This window comes from Durio zibethinus, chromosome 14 (assembly GCF_047325235.1).
Source record: "Durio zibethinus cultivar Kanyao isolate XHJ-2024 chromosome 14, ASM4732523v1, whole genome shotgun sequence".
Taxonomy (NCBI): Eukaryota; Viridiplantae; Streptophyta; class Magnoliopsida; order Malvales; family Malvaceae; genus Durio; species Durio zibethinus.
In genome coordinates this window covers 19,772,545-19,785,822 of record NC_143175.1, presented here as the reverse complement: position 1 = coordinate 19,785,822, position 13,278 = coordinate 19,772,545, and the positions used below count along the sequence as shown (strand labels likewise).

At 29.2% G+C, this 13,278-nt stretch overlaps 1 protein-coding gene across 1 annotated transcript; it reads right to left on the bottom strand.

The window, feature by feature from the left end:
- Positions 1-1,141: 1,141 nt before the first annotated feature.
- Positions 1,142-5,611, bottom strand: LOC111293967 (phenylalanine ammonia-lyase-like). The gene is made up of 2 exons (XM_089743701.1): positions 4,996-5,611; positions 1,142-3,115 (listed from the first exon to the last, which is right to left on the bottom strand). Exons 1-2 carry the CDS (start codon positions 5,388-5,390, stop codon positions 1,366-1,368), a joined length of 2,145 nt encoding a protein of 714 aa, XP_089599827.1. The 5' UTR covers positions 5,391-5,611; the 3' UTR covers positions 1,142-1,365.
- Positions 5,612-13,278: the final 7,667 nt, after the last annotated feature.

Sequence of the window (13,278 nt, the reverse complement as noted above, 5' to 3'; positions counted from 1 at the left end):
GTCTCGAACCATCGGTTCTTTCCACATCCTGCAATGAAAGTCTCACAATCATCTTCTCTTGTGTCTTCACGCTTCATACAAACCAATCTTCAATCTTAAACTCGAACTCTTCTCTTGAATCGAGCTCCTCTAAGCTTACTTCTTCTCATATCTCAAACCAAGCTCTTCTCATATCTCGAACTGTCAACTATTCTTATGTCTCGAACCATCGATTCTTTCCACATCTTGAATCTTTAACTCTTCTCACGTTTCGAACCTTCAGCTCTGATACCACTTGTTGGGAAACACCACAGCTCTGATACTATTTGTTAGGGATCACCACAACTCTGATACTATTGTTGGGCTAAAAGCTTCCAATCCAATCACACTAGTAGAAGCGAAATCAAACAATAAATCAAACACACAAGAGACAATAATTTAACGTGGTTCGGTCCAACTGACATACATCCATGGATGAGAAACAAGATCCACTAGTTGTAGAGAATTACAAACATACATCAAATCATCAACCTCACTCAACAATCAATACTCATAAGACACTCTCAATCTCCTCTAGTCCTATAGAGTATTCTCAACCCAAACAAACACAAACCCAAACCCTTGTGCACCTTTCAACATAACCAAACACATATCCATATGCTCCCATACATCATACCTATGTGGACCCTTTCAGTCTCTTCTAGTCCACTCACAAACAAACATACACACCTATGTGGACCCTTTCAGTCTCTTCTAGTCTACTCACAAACAAACATACACACCCATAAGACGTAGAGTCCCAATACTCTTATAGGATGTCTATCCCACAAAACCCTACAACTCTCTTACATCTTTTTCTCATACCTAACCCTGTAGAGACTTCACCTATTTATAACCATACAAACTTGCCCATTAAAAATCCCTCTTCTCTTAGAATTCTTCTCCTATAAGTCAAACTTTCCTATTAAGAATCTCTTTCCTTTTAGAATTCTTTTCTTGCAAGTCAAACTTACTTATTAAGAATCCTCTTTCTCTTAGAATTTTTCTTTTGCAAGTTTTCTTGTCCATCAAGCAATATCTGACAAATCTCAAACAAATCTCTAACAAATCCCAAACAAATCTCTTATGAGATTTGAATCAATATTCCCAACAATTATAGAGGTGCAAAAACACTCTTATCTATATTAAATTGCAGTATAATGAAGTTCTTGGTACAAAAGAAACATTTAATAAAAGCAATAAAAAAAAAACCAATAACTTAAAACAGCAGGAGTTTTTGTTTTTGACAAATTTTCGTAGAAAAACTATATCTCTTGTTGGCACATATAAAAGAACTAATTATAAAACAGTGTGGCACTTGTTGCAGTTTGAAACTTGAAAAACACCTTAGCATATAGGCAAAGGCGCACCATTCCACTCCTTCAAGCAGTCCAGCAAAGGATCAATCAACTTCCCTGCACACATTGCTGAGAAAACCTTGTCACATTCTTCTCCTGGAGAAATTTCCTTCTCACCTGTTAATAAATTAGCCCCAAGAACTTCTCTCACAAACTTGTACAATGGATAGGACCTGCATTCTTTGATCTTGTTAGGAATAGCTGGATTCCCATTTTCGAATTCGATTCTAGCACTTTCTACTTCTTTAGGCAAAAGGGTTTTTATTTCTTCTTCAAAGGCTCCAATCTTTTGGAAAATTGAAGTGGTTGAATTCTTTTCTCCGTCACCATTCATCAAGGCATGGTCTACTAGTACTTGTCTCAGCTTCTGCATTAATGGGTAAGTTGCACTGCAGGGATCATCAATGTAGGCATAGAGAAATTCGCGATCGACAACTCTGAGCAAGTCCTTTTCACAGAATCTTGATGGATGAAGTTCACCACTGGATCCCATGGTTAGGACTCTCTTAGCCACTTGACTAACTGTGTTCGTCACAGCGTTCTTCAAATTCTCTTCCAAATGCCTCAAGTCAATGGCTTGGCATAGGGCGATCAAGAAAGTTGAAGACATGAGCTTCAATATGTCAACAGCTTCAGCTGTTTTCCTAGCAGAGATTAAGCCTAAAGAGTTCACATCTTGGTTGTGTTGCTCAGCACTTTGGACATGATTGGTGACAGGGTTACCAAGATATTGAAGCTCTGAGCAGTAAGAAGCCATTGCAACTTCTGCTCCCTTGAAACCATAATCCAAGCTCGGATTGCGGCTTGCAGACAGATTTGAAGGCAAACCATTGTTGTAGTAGTCATTAACAAGCTCAGAAAATTGAGCAAACATGAGTTTGCCAATTGCAGCAACTGCCAGACGAGTGTTGTCCATTGACACACCAACTGGGGTTCCTTGGAAATTCCCTCCATGTAAAGCCTTATCTCTTGATACATCAATCAAGGGGTTATCATTCACAGAATTGATCTCTCTTTCAATCATTTTGGTTGCTGCCCTGATTACTTCAATCTGAGGGCCAAGCCATTGAGGGGAAGTTCTAAGAGCATATCTGTCTTGTTTTGGCTTCTGAAGAGGATCCATTTCATGCAATTTTTGTGCTGCTTTAATGTAAGAGCTACCATCCAAAATGTGTTCCATAATTGCTGCAGCTTCAATTTGGCCTGGATGATGCTTCAGCTTGTGGGTCAAGTGGTCAGTAAATTCAGGTTTCCCTTGCATAACTTCAGCAAAAATTGCTGATAAAACTTCTGAGAGGACTGCCAATACGTTGGCCTCAAAAAGGACCAAGGAAGCTAAGCCAGACCCAACAGCTGTGCTATTCACTAGAGCAAAACCCTCTTTAGGTTGCAACTCAAAAAATCCGCCATTGATCCCAGCTTGGCTGAAGGCTTCTGTGGGGTTCAAAACATCACCATTAGGCCCAACAGCCTTAGAATTAGGCCTGCCAGTCAAAAGCCCAGCAATGTAGGAAAGTGGCACCAGGTCACCAGATGCAGAAATCGATCCCCTGAGTGGCACACATGGAGTAATGTTCACATTGAGGAGTTTACTGATGGCTTCTAGGATCTCAAATCTAATGCCAGAATATCCTTGCAAAAGAGTGTTGATCCTCACAAGCATAGCTGCCCTCGTAGCGGTGCGTGGCAAAGCATGGCACGACTCGGTACCTTGGCCGAAAATTCCAGCATTCAAGAACCTGTTGCAACAAAATTATATTTAGTCCAAGCAGCCATGGGCTAAGGTACAGCTAGGCCTGCATAGCCTTTCTGATAGGATCCGAGTCCACATTCAAAAAATGGGAGAGAAAATTAAAGTTAAGTTATTAACCTATTGTAATTAACAAATTATGTTTAATAGGTCCAAAAGTTACAAGTTTTGTTATTGATTTTTTACTTAGAAAATAGTATCATCAGATTTCAGACCCATGTAGTACTTTCGTTTTTCAACAAGAATTTTACCAGGTAAGACTAGATTTTTTTTTTGGCTTTTTTTTTTCCTATCAATTGACTCGAAAATATGGATTTTTACAGCAATTACCTTATGTTAAGTGGTGTTTGGCTATTTTTAGTCAAAATTACTTTTCAATTATTTTAAATCTTTTTATACCATTTTTGTAGGTTATTCCCAACTACTTATCTGAAATATAAATTTATTATTTTTGGATGTATTTATTGCAAAAATCTGAAAACATTCAGTATATGATCCAAAGACTGAGAGACGTAATAATGATTCAGCTCTGACAATCAGATATTTATTTGAAGAAATCAATTGAGAGAAATTAAATTCCCATTTTCTTTCTCAGGTAAAAAACTTCCCATTTTTGGCCTAGCAAAATGGAAGTGTTGGATATTGGAAATTTTTTTCTATTGTTTCTTAAATTTTACTTCACCACGAAACAAATTAAAATATTGTTTTCATTATTTCTTTTCTCATTTTTAATTTTTAATCCATATAAATATTTGTGTCTTTCAGTTGGCCCCATCACATGAAGACAAATAATTTAATTAAGGCTTAATTTATTAAAATTTTATTTAAATTGAAATCTCATTGAATGAATTTGATTTAATTTTATATTAAATTTATTTAATCATATTTTAATTAATTTATTAATTATTCAACAATTTTTTATATACAAATATAATACTTTACTATAATTATAATTTTTTTTTTGTATTTGTAATTTCATCAAAAGCTTTCATGTCTTAATAGTTTATGTGTTTATTTGGAGTGTTTTGGTTTTTATATATGACCAGAATCAACTCAATCGTTCTTCAAGAATTATTTCATTTTAGGAATCTAAAAGTCTGCAACCAAATCAATTTTATTATATTTTGTTAATCCTGAGATCCCCATTTAAACTTTTTTCAAAAAAATTGTAATAATGAAAAAAAAATTTTTTAGTCTACTCCAATTATTTGATTTAGTTGAGGAGCATTAACTCATGCACCGTTTTAAATGGCCATATTTCTTCTAGTGACCATCAAATTTTGTGCCCTTCCTAAAGTAACGCGGCCCTATAAAGCGGTAGAATTATATTTATTTCCTTTTCATGACAATTTTGTATTAAAATTTATTTTTAAATAAGTTACTACATAAAAATTGAAGAAAAGGTTTGGACAGGTGAAATAATATTAAAAAAAAAAAAATTAAATGCATGCCTTTTACCAATTATTGCAAAGCTGAGAATCCACCTAGCAAACATAGTGGGAAGAAAAACTAAATATAATACGATTATATTTGATAATTTTAAATATAATATAAAATTTTATAAAAATATAAAAATAATATAATTTAAAATTTTAATAAAAACTATATATAAAATTAAAAAAATAAAAAATTATATTTTAATTTTAATGTATAAATATAAATTATGATACGATAATTAATATTTTATATTTTATAAAAATACATAAATTGTGATGTCTATCTTGGTCTGAACTATGTTTTAACTTCAAAGAACGTTTAAGCAAGAACAACTTGGACCTGTTATGATTGTTATTATTTCGTTTTTTACTCTACTTTTTATATGTAAATTAAAAAGAAAAAAAAAAAAAAAAAACAACCTGAGTAAGTTACCTTATGAGTTCCGTTTGAAGGGCAGCTCCTTGTTTGGTCCTCCTATGAGAGGTTGAACCAAAACCAGTGGTGATCCCATAACTATCTGTACCTTTATTCAACCCTTCAATGACCCAATCACTGCTGGCCTTAACAGCAGGCTGAGCCGCCTCCGAAAGCTCGACCATGACGTCTGCAGCATCGCGGTTAGCAACCGCCGTCACTTGAGCTATGGTTAAGGTTTGGCCGCCGAGACGTACTACCGGCTTCCGGTACTCGTCAACCATACGCTTCACTTCATCAAGATGGCTGCCTTTTAAGGACTCAGCTGTTGCACCCCAGTTCAATGGGTCACTTGTGCAAAATCCCGGTGAACCATTGCCAATGCAATGAGTCAATATTTCCATTGGTTCCATTGAGCTCTTTACAAGGTGACTCTGACTCAACAGAAAGCAAAGACAAAAAAAAATGTTACAGTGAAATTTGATCAGTACCTTGGTGGCCCAACAACATAAATTTGGATTTCAGGATAAAATGAAAAAAGACACGGTCATTGGCTTAATATTGGCCTTCGGACGCTACAAAATGGATGGAAAAAAAAAAAAAAAAGGAAATTTTCGGACCAAGTGAAATTCCTGAGTCCGCTCAACAAGATTTGGAGGCATTAAATAGAGTGATGGGTTTGCACATAGAGTGTTAGTTGGATGGGTTAGTTGAAGACTTCGCATGGCTGCCGGACCTTCATGATTTTGGATGGTTGGGATGATGACACTTGGCTATCATGTTATTAGTGACAACCAAAAAAACCCAAAGGTCCAATCAGGTTTCTCAAGAAAAAGAACTTGTCAAAATAAAACTAGCGCACGAAATTGAAAAGGAATGGAGGGTTGGTGAGCACCGGGGAACGCCGGATGGCACGAAAGCAGCGACGTCACCCCAATTTTCTCGAATAAAGAAAATTACCAATTAGTCAATTTCGTGATTAAGTGAGAATTGAGTACTGTTTTTTTATTAAAATTATTTTGTTTTTGAAGCGCAAGTTAATTTTAGAAAATAAAATTGGGATCACATTTGTGTCTGTCATAACTATTTAATACAAACATATATATATATATTTACATTCGAGGTTTAAAACTTTTTTTTATAACTATTTAATACAAACAAATATATATTTTTACATTTGAGGTTTAAATTTTTTTTTTTATTTTGTTAATGTATTTTTAGAAGTTTGTTTGAATTCTGAGTGTATTTTTTTTTTTCTAAAATCTAATTACACACAATTTCCTATAATCACTTTTTCCATGGAAATGACAAGATCTCTCCTCAGGACAAAATTAAACAAATAAATAAAACCATAGAAATGATGATATTATAATGATATTTAATCTACCAGACATATTCTTAGTTTACATGTTTCACTATAAAAAGGGTTACATGACACATCTCATATATAGCAGCAGCAATTTCTTAGTTTGTTGCATTTCATTTGGCAATTAAGAAATTTCCACCCCTTTATTATACACTTAATCATATGCATTAATGGAAAATCTACCAACCCCATTTCAGTTAATTAGTTGGTTTGTAGTTGGTTTGGTATTGTCAAGAAGTCCTCTATATTGCCTTCACCCACCTTCCTCTAATTTTCATATAAATATAAATATTTTTTTATTAATTTTATATATAGATATTTTTTATTGCATAAAGATTAATTATTATATATTACTAAATAATATTTATATTTTAATAAATATAAATAATAATTATTTATAGTTATTTATTACTTATTATTTATTATATTTATTAAAATATAAATATTATTTGTAACTATTAAAATATAAAATATGATTTTAATAAAATGTTAAATAATTTAATAATTAATTGTTTTATAAATTTTATATTTTAAATGTAATTTATGATATATCTTGAAATTTATAGTTTTATGGTTGAATTATTAAACTATAATTTTAATTAAAAATTTGAATTTTTAGCATATTTATATTTTTTATAATATTTTTTATTGAACCGACAATTGACCTATTGACCCGATGACCCAAACCTTGAATGATTTAATATCTAATCTAATTCTGATAATTATGATATTAAGAGCTGTTATTAAGCTTGCAACTTATGGTCATCACCAACCAACACTAATTTTCTCCCCAAAGGGGTAGGTGAAACCAATGAGAAATTTTTTGAGAATTGACACTTTGGGCATGTGCAAAATCTCATCACGTAAGGTCACTTGATCCAATTCAATTAAGTATAGTTAAAATATTTTGCTAAAAAGGAGTATATCTAAGTTAAAAATGAATTACTTTAGTTTTGTTTGGGCGTTACTTGTAAAAGAAAAAAGAAATACCATCATAAATATTGAAAAATTCTAACATTTCATTGCCTTTTTGAGGCACTATAAAATTTAAAGGATTAGGGACAATAAGGATTACTCATAACTTAATTGATGATAGTTATAGTATACATATATAATTTTAGGTGATTAATCAAATCGAAGAAAAAGATTGATTTACACTATACAAATTAAAATTAAGTTAATAAGATTGAATGGAAAATTTTAATGTATACTCGTTATCTTGAAATTAAGGAATATTTTTTAAATTCTTTATTTCTGTCTTTGCTTTTAACTTTTTAAATACTTATTTAGCAAATTTGTCTGTGCTTTTTGTTATGTAATAATTTATAGGAAAATGAATAATAATATATTTTTTGAATATACTGCCAACTAATGTCATATATATTATGTATGTACATATAACATTTAATCTATTAATTAATAGCATTCGAAAAACATGGCTTTGATCTCTTTTTGTTTGATTTATTTTGAGTTTATATATTATATCATAATAAAAATGGTATATATAATAAAAAATTTATAGTAATAAAAAAAATGTTGTTCCCAACCATTTCTTTTGTTTGAATTGAATACATTTATATATAATTCGAAAAACTCAAATTATCAAACTAGATCTCACGAGAGAGATGAGGTGAGGGGGGTTGAAGAAGAGCAAACACAAACAATAAAATAAAATAAAATAAACATAGAAGGATCTTTAATAAACAAAACATAGAAGGATCTCAGAACCGGGAGATCAAAATAAAAAATTTAAAGCAAACCCATCATTTATTTTTATTTCTTTATTTATATATTTTTATAGTTGATTGTCACTATTATTTTCTATAGATATTATTTGAGTGGACGACTCTTTTCACCAACCAACTCTATAACAAATGCCACGCATGTTGCAAGCAAACTCCAAACAAAGAAATGAAGTCTTTTCTAAAATTTATTTGGATTACATTATTTAGAATAAAATAAGTTAGACAAAGACACTAATCAATAAAGATTGAGCTTTTTCCTTTACTAAAGGAAAATAAATTTTTTTATTTCCTAATAAAGTTACTTTTCTATTTGATCTTGATTGCTCTTTTTAGATGGAAATCTTCCATTAGAATTGTACTAACTATTTTTTTGAGCCACTTCTAGTATGATTTGTAAGCATGTTTCATGATGAGATTTTTAGAGTTTTTTTTCATAAATAAGATGGTATTTTAAATTTTGTATTTTTTAAATAGGGATAATTTTAAATAAATTTCTTTAAAGAATGTATTCAATGCCATGTCAAATTTTTTTAAAATAATAATTGGTAGCTTGTGCTTATTTAGTTAAAGGAATTATCTGAATTATAGTTACTTCAGCAAAACCATCACTTCCTATTGCAGGATCGAACCCTCTACTTCAAACTAGCCTTTTTTCCCTTGCATGTGGGTGGGTGACCCTTATGCACATCACCTATGCACTTAACCACAAATGCGAAGCTTGAACTAAGGATTTCTGCACATTTTTAGAAGCACGTAAGCATCTTTGTGTCCTACTCTTGTTACCGACAACTAGCAATGACCGCACTGCAACCTCATTGCATGTTGATAGCACAATTGGCACACTAGCACGCAAGCTACCCGTGCAACCCAAACTGACATCAACACAGGTCATAATGAAAGTTTTAATCCCCCTCAATCGAAATCTGCTATAATACCAACTATCATGGGCTAAGAGCTTAAACCTAGCACCCGTGCAACCTTAGGCTAAAAACTACCATCCATATGCTTGAGTTAGCCTCTTTTTCAACTCTATGCCAAACACTTGCGTTTTGCCTATCTGTCCGTGCTACTTTTCTGGAGGGTTCTAGATCCTTCCAACAAGCAGTTCCCATTCTCAGCATTAGGTTATTCACCTCGCCATGCTTTTGCACCTTAGCCTAGGCCCTGGTCTACACACTCGAGCTTTTTATGTGCCTTTAGGACATTAGTCTCGATCCTTTCAGTCCTTTACCCATACTAACTCGAACAAGTTGCATATTTCAACTCACTTGGCTTAGGACTTATGCGTGGATTGTGATATTCTCTTCTACTCGTTCTAGCAACACCCTCGTTACTAAGGGTATAATTTATATCAAAACATCTTTGAAACAAGTCCATTTACTTTATAAAAGTTTAGTGATTGTATTAGACAAGAATCAACTCAAGCTAAATCCTCAGCAAAAAGCTTATCTTCCTTTCATGTAGATTCTAAAGAATCAAGAATAAAAAAGGAAACATAGCTTTCTCTTGTATCATCTTATACATCTATTACTACAAAATTTACAGTAAACAATGTTAATAACAAAAAGAAAAAACAAGGTTATACATTATAGAACTTTATCAAAACAAAGATACTCGATTGAAGAGCATAATGTAGAATAATTGTAGTACTTTCATCTTTAAATATTTTCTTTGAGTCAAATAAGGAAAGGAAACAATCCAGACAAACATTGAAGGATGGATACCTATTTAGAGTTTACAAGGAAATAGGTTTTTTTTTTTTTTTTAATTGTGAATTTTTGATAATTTTTTTATTGGTATGTGTAATAACATGTATAAATCCTAGAACTTAATCATTAGACACAATATATGCAGTTGTCATCAATTTTAAAATTTTTAATTAACTGTGATTGGTCACCTATATGGATCTATACTTTCTAAGGTTAGCTTAAATTTAAGCTTAAATAAAGGTCTTTTAAAAAAAACTTTTTAAGGTTAACTTAAATTTAAGCTTAAATAAAGATCCTTAAAAAAAAATAAATTCTGATCTTTTAAACAAAATTAGATTCAGAAATTCAATTGTTATAATATCCACAATACTCATAAATTGGTACCAACTAATCTTAGATTGTTTTAGCCTTTATTAGTATGGTTCTAACTTATTATTATTATTTTATTATTTTTATTAATTAATTATAATTTTTTATATTTAAATATTAAAAATATTTTTAAGTTTTCTCCAAGACTTACCCCTAAATAATATTCCTCACCAAGTAGCACGCTTGTTTCCTTGAAAAAATTCTGTTATCGGTTTATTTAATATTTTATAAAATTTAATACATAAAAATTCATGAAAATGTACATGATCAAATACAAAATTTAATACATATAATCACAAATATTCTAATAATTAATCATGTAAGGAAATTAAATCACTACAATTTATTCTTAATTTTAATTTTTGCAAATTAAAAATAAATAAAAATTCTTATATTGAGATCAATTTCTAAATTTTTCAACGTTTTGATAATCATTGAATTTTAAAAAATTCTCTTACTTAAAAAATTTTAAGAAAATTATACGTTCATAACTTTCTTAAAATTTTATCATTGAATGAAATTTCATTTATTCCTAAAAATACATTATAAAATATTTTTATGATTTTCCCTTATCAAATCAAACTTTTTTTTATTATAGACATCCATTTTTTTCAGGTTGGATTTTGATCTGATAAATCATCTAACCCATTTCTTATTATGGTTTCAAATAAAGATTGGATAAAAAATAAATAAAAATAGTGTTTTAGTCCTAATAAAACTCTATGATTAGGAGGTTAAATTCCAAAACTGCGATAAAAAGGATTTAAAAAAAAAAAAAAACTAGGATAAACAAATGAGAGGATAGGTTTTTTAAAACAAAAGGGGATTTTAATTTTTGAATCCTCATTTGATCTTGTGCCCAAGCCCTATATAAACCTTTCAATGATCATAAAATAAGAGGGAGAAAAAAGACGGTAGTAAGAAAATATAAAGAAAACTACTTTCAAAGAAATTAGGTTAGTTTTTGAATTAGTTTTCTTAGGAAAAATATTTTGGATTCCTTTTGAAAGATCTTAAGGAAATAGAAAATAGATTTTGAGTTCTTTTTAGAGATATTTTTGGCGTATTTTTTTGAAAAATTCTAGAAATTTCAGAATCTGGTGAGTTTTTTTATATAATTTGAATTTTTCTATGAGTTTTTTGGTCGAATTCTCAGTTTTCAGCAAGCTATTTCCAAAATTCGAAGGCAAATACTAGTTCCTGGCGACCAGCCCAGATACTGATGAGTTTTTTGGTAGTTCTTAATGAAAATCAACTGCCAAAAATCACCTAGAGAGAAAAGCAGTAAGAGTTGAGAAAAAGAAAGAAAAAGCAATCTGAAGAAAAAATTAAAAATTTGAGATTTTATACTACACAAAAACAATATCGTTTTAGGTTAAAAATAAACCAAGATCTGTGTATTTCCCATTTTGCTAGTCTGACCCATTTCGCTTGACCTAGCGACCCACACAAGTGCTAGGTTGATTGAGCCATTAAGTCGAGTTTAAGCCATATCCCTCTAGTTGGTGGTTTGAGTCTACAGCCAAGCCAAGCCTAAGTTCAACCGAGCTGAGCCAAGGTAAGCTAAAGTTTTTTTTTTCTTTTACCTATTTATTTATTTATGTTTTATTTTTCATAAATCAATAGCATTTATTCAATTATGTGTAAGTTTTTTGTTTCTCTATAAGTATTTTTAAGAGAATTAAAATGTGAGGAAAAATGAAGTATTCATTTTTTTAAAATTAAAAATAATAAAAATATTTCAAAAATAATACTTTATGAAGGAAATAAAAATTCAAAAAAAGTATTTTCTTAGGAGGGATTGAAATATCAATTTTTCTGAAAAGTAAAAAATTTTAAAAAATGTTTTTGTCTTGAGAAAAAGTTAAAAGCATAAATTTTTCTTAAAAAATAAAAATTTCAAAAAAAATATTTTTTTGAGAAAAAGTTAAAAGTTTTAATTTTTCTTGAAAATAAAAATTAAAAACAAAATTTTCTTTTTAAGGAAATGTTGAAAGTATCAAATTTTTTTGGAGAAAAAATTTTTAAAAATATATTTTTTGAGGAAAACTTGAGATTATCAATTTTCTTTGGAAATGAATATTTCAAAAGAGAGATTTAAGAAAAATTTGAAGTATCAATATTTCTTAAAAATAAAAATTTTAAAATATATTTTTTGAGAAAAATTGAAATTATCAATTTTTCTTAGAAATGAAAAAATTAAAAAAAGTATTTTTTTAAGAAAAATTTAAAAGTATAAATTTTTCTTAAAAGATAAAAACTTCAAAAAAAATCTTTTTAAAGAAAAGTTGAAAGTATTAATTTTTTTTAAAAATGAAAAAAAATAAAAAAAATATTTTTTCGAAAAAAAGTTGAAAGTATTAATTTTTCTTAAAAAATAAAAATTTTTCAAAAAATGTATCTTAAAAGAAACATTTTTAAGGAAAAGTGGAAATTACCAATTTTCCTTAAATAAAAAAAAATAAAAAGGATTTTAAGGAAAAGTTAAAAATATAAATTTTAAAAAAAAGATTTCAAAAATATATTTTAAAAAATATTTTTATGAAAAAGTTGAAAGTATCAATTTTTTTTTAAAAAAAAAAGTTTTAAAGGGAAGTTGAATGTATTAATTTTTCTGAAAAAATAAAATTTTTCAAAAATATATGTCAAAGGAAATATTTTTTAATGAAAAGTTGAAATTCTCGATTTTCTTTAAATAAAATTTTCTTAATTTCAAAAAATGCATTTGAAAAAAAAAGTTAAAAACATTAATTTTTTCTTAAATAAAAGCATTAATTTTTTTAAGGAAAGAAATCTTAGAAAAAAGTTGAAATATTAAGTTTTTTTTTTTTGAAATTTTTTCTGTTAAATAATTCGACCAGAGAACTCATACAAGAAAAATAATAGTTTTCTTATATACTTTTGATGTGAAAGAATTTTTTTAATTTTTTATTAAAAGTATTTGAATCAATTAAGAATAATTTTTAATAATTAATTATTTGATAAGATTTTTGAAGGTTTAATAGGTAACACTAAATCAAATTGGTACCATCTTTTGATCGATCTTGTGGGGATATTATAATTTTTTTCATATGTAACCGTATTTTCAGAATTAATTTTGATATCGTAAAAA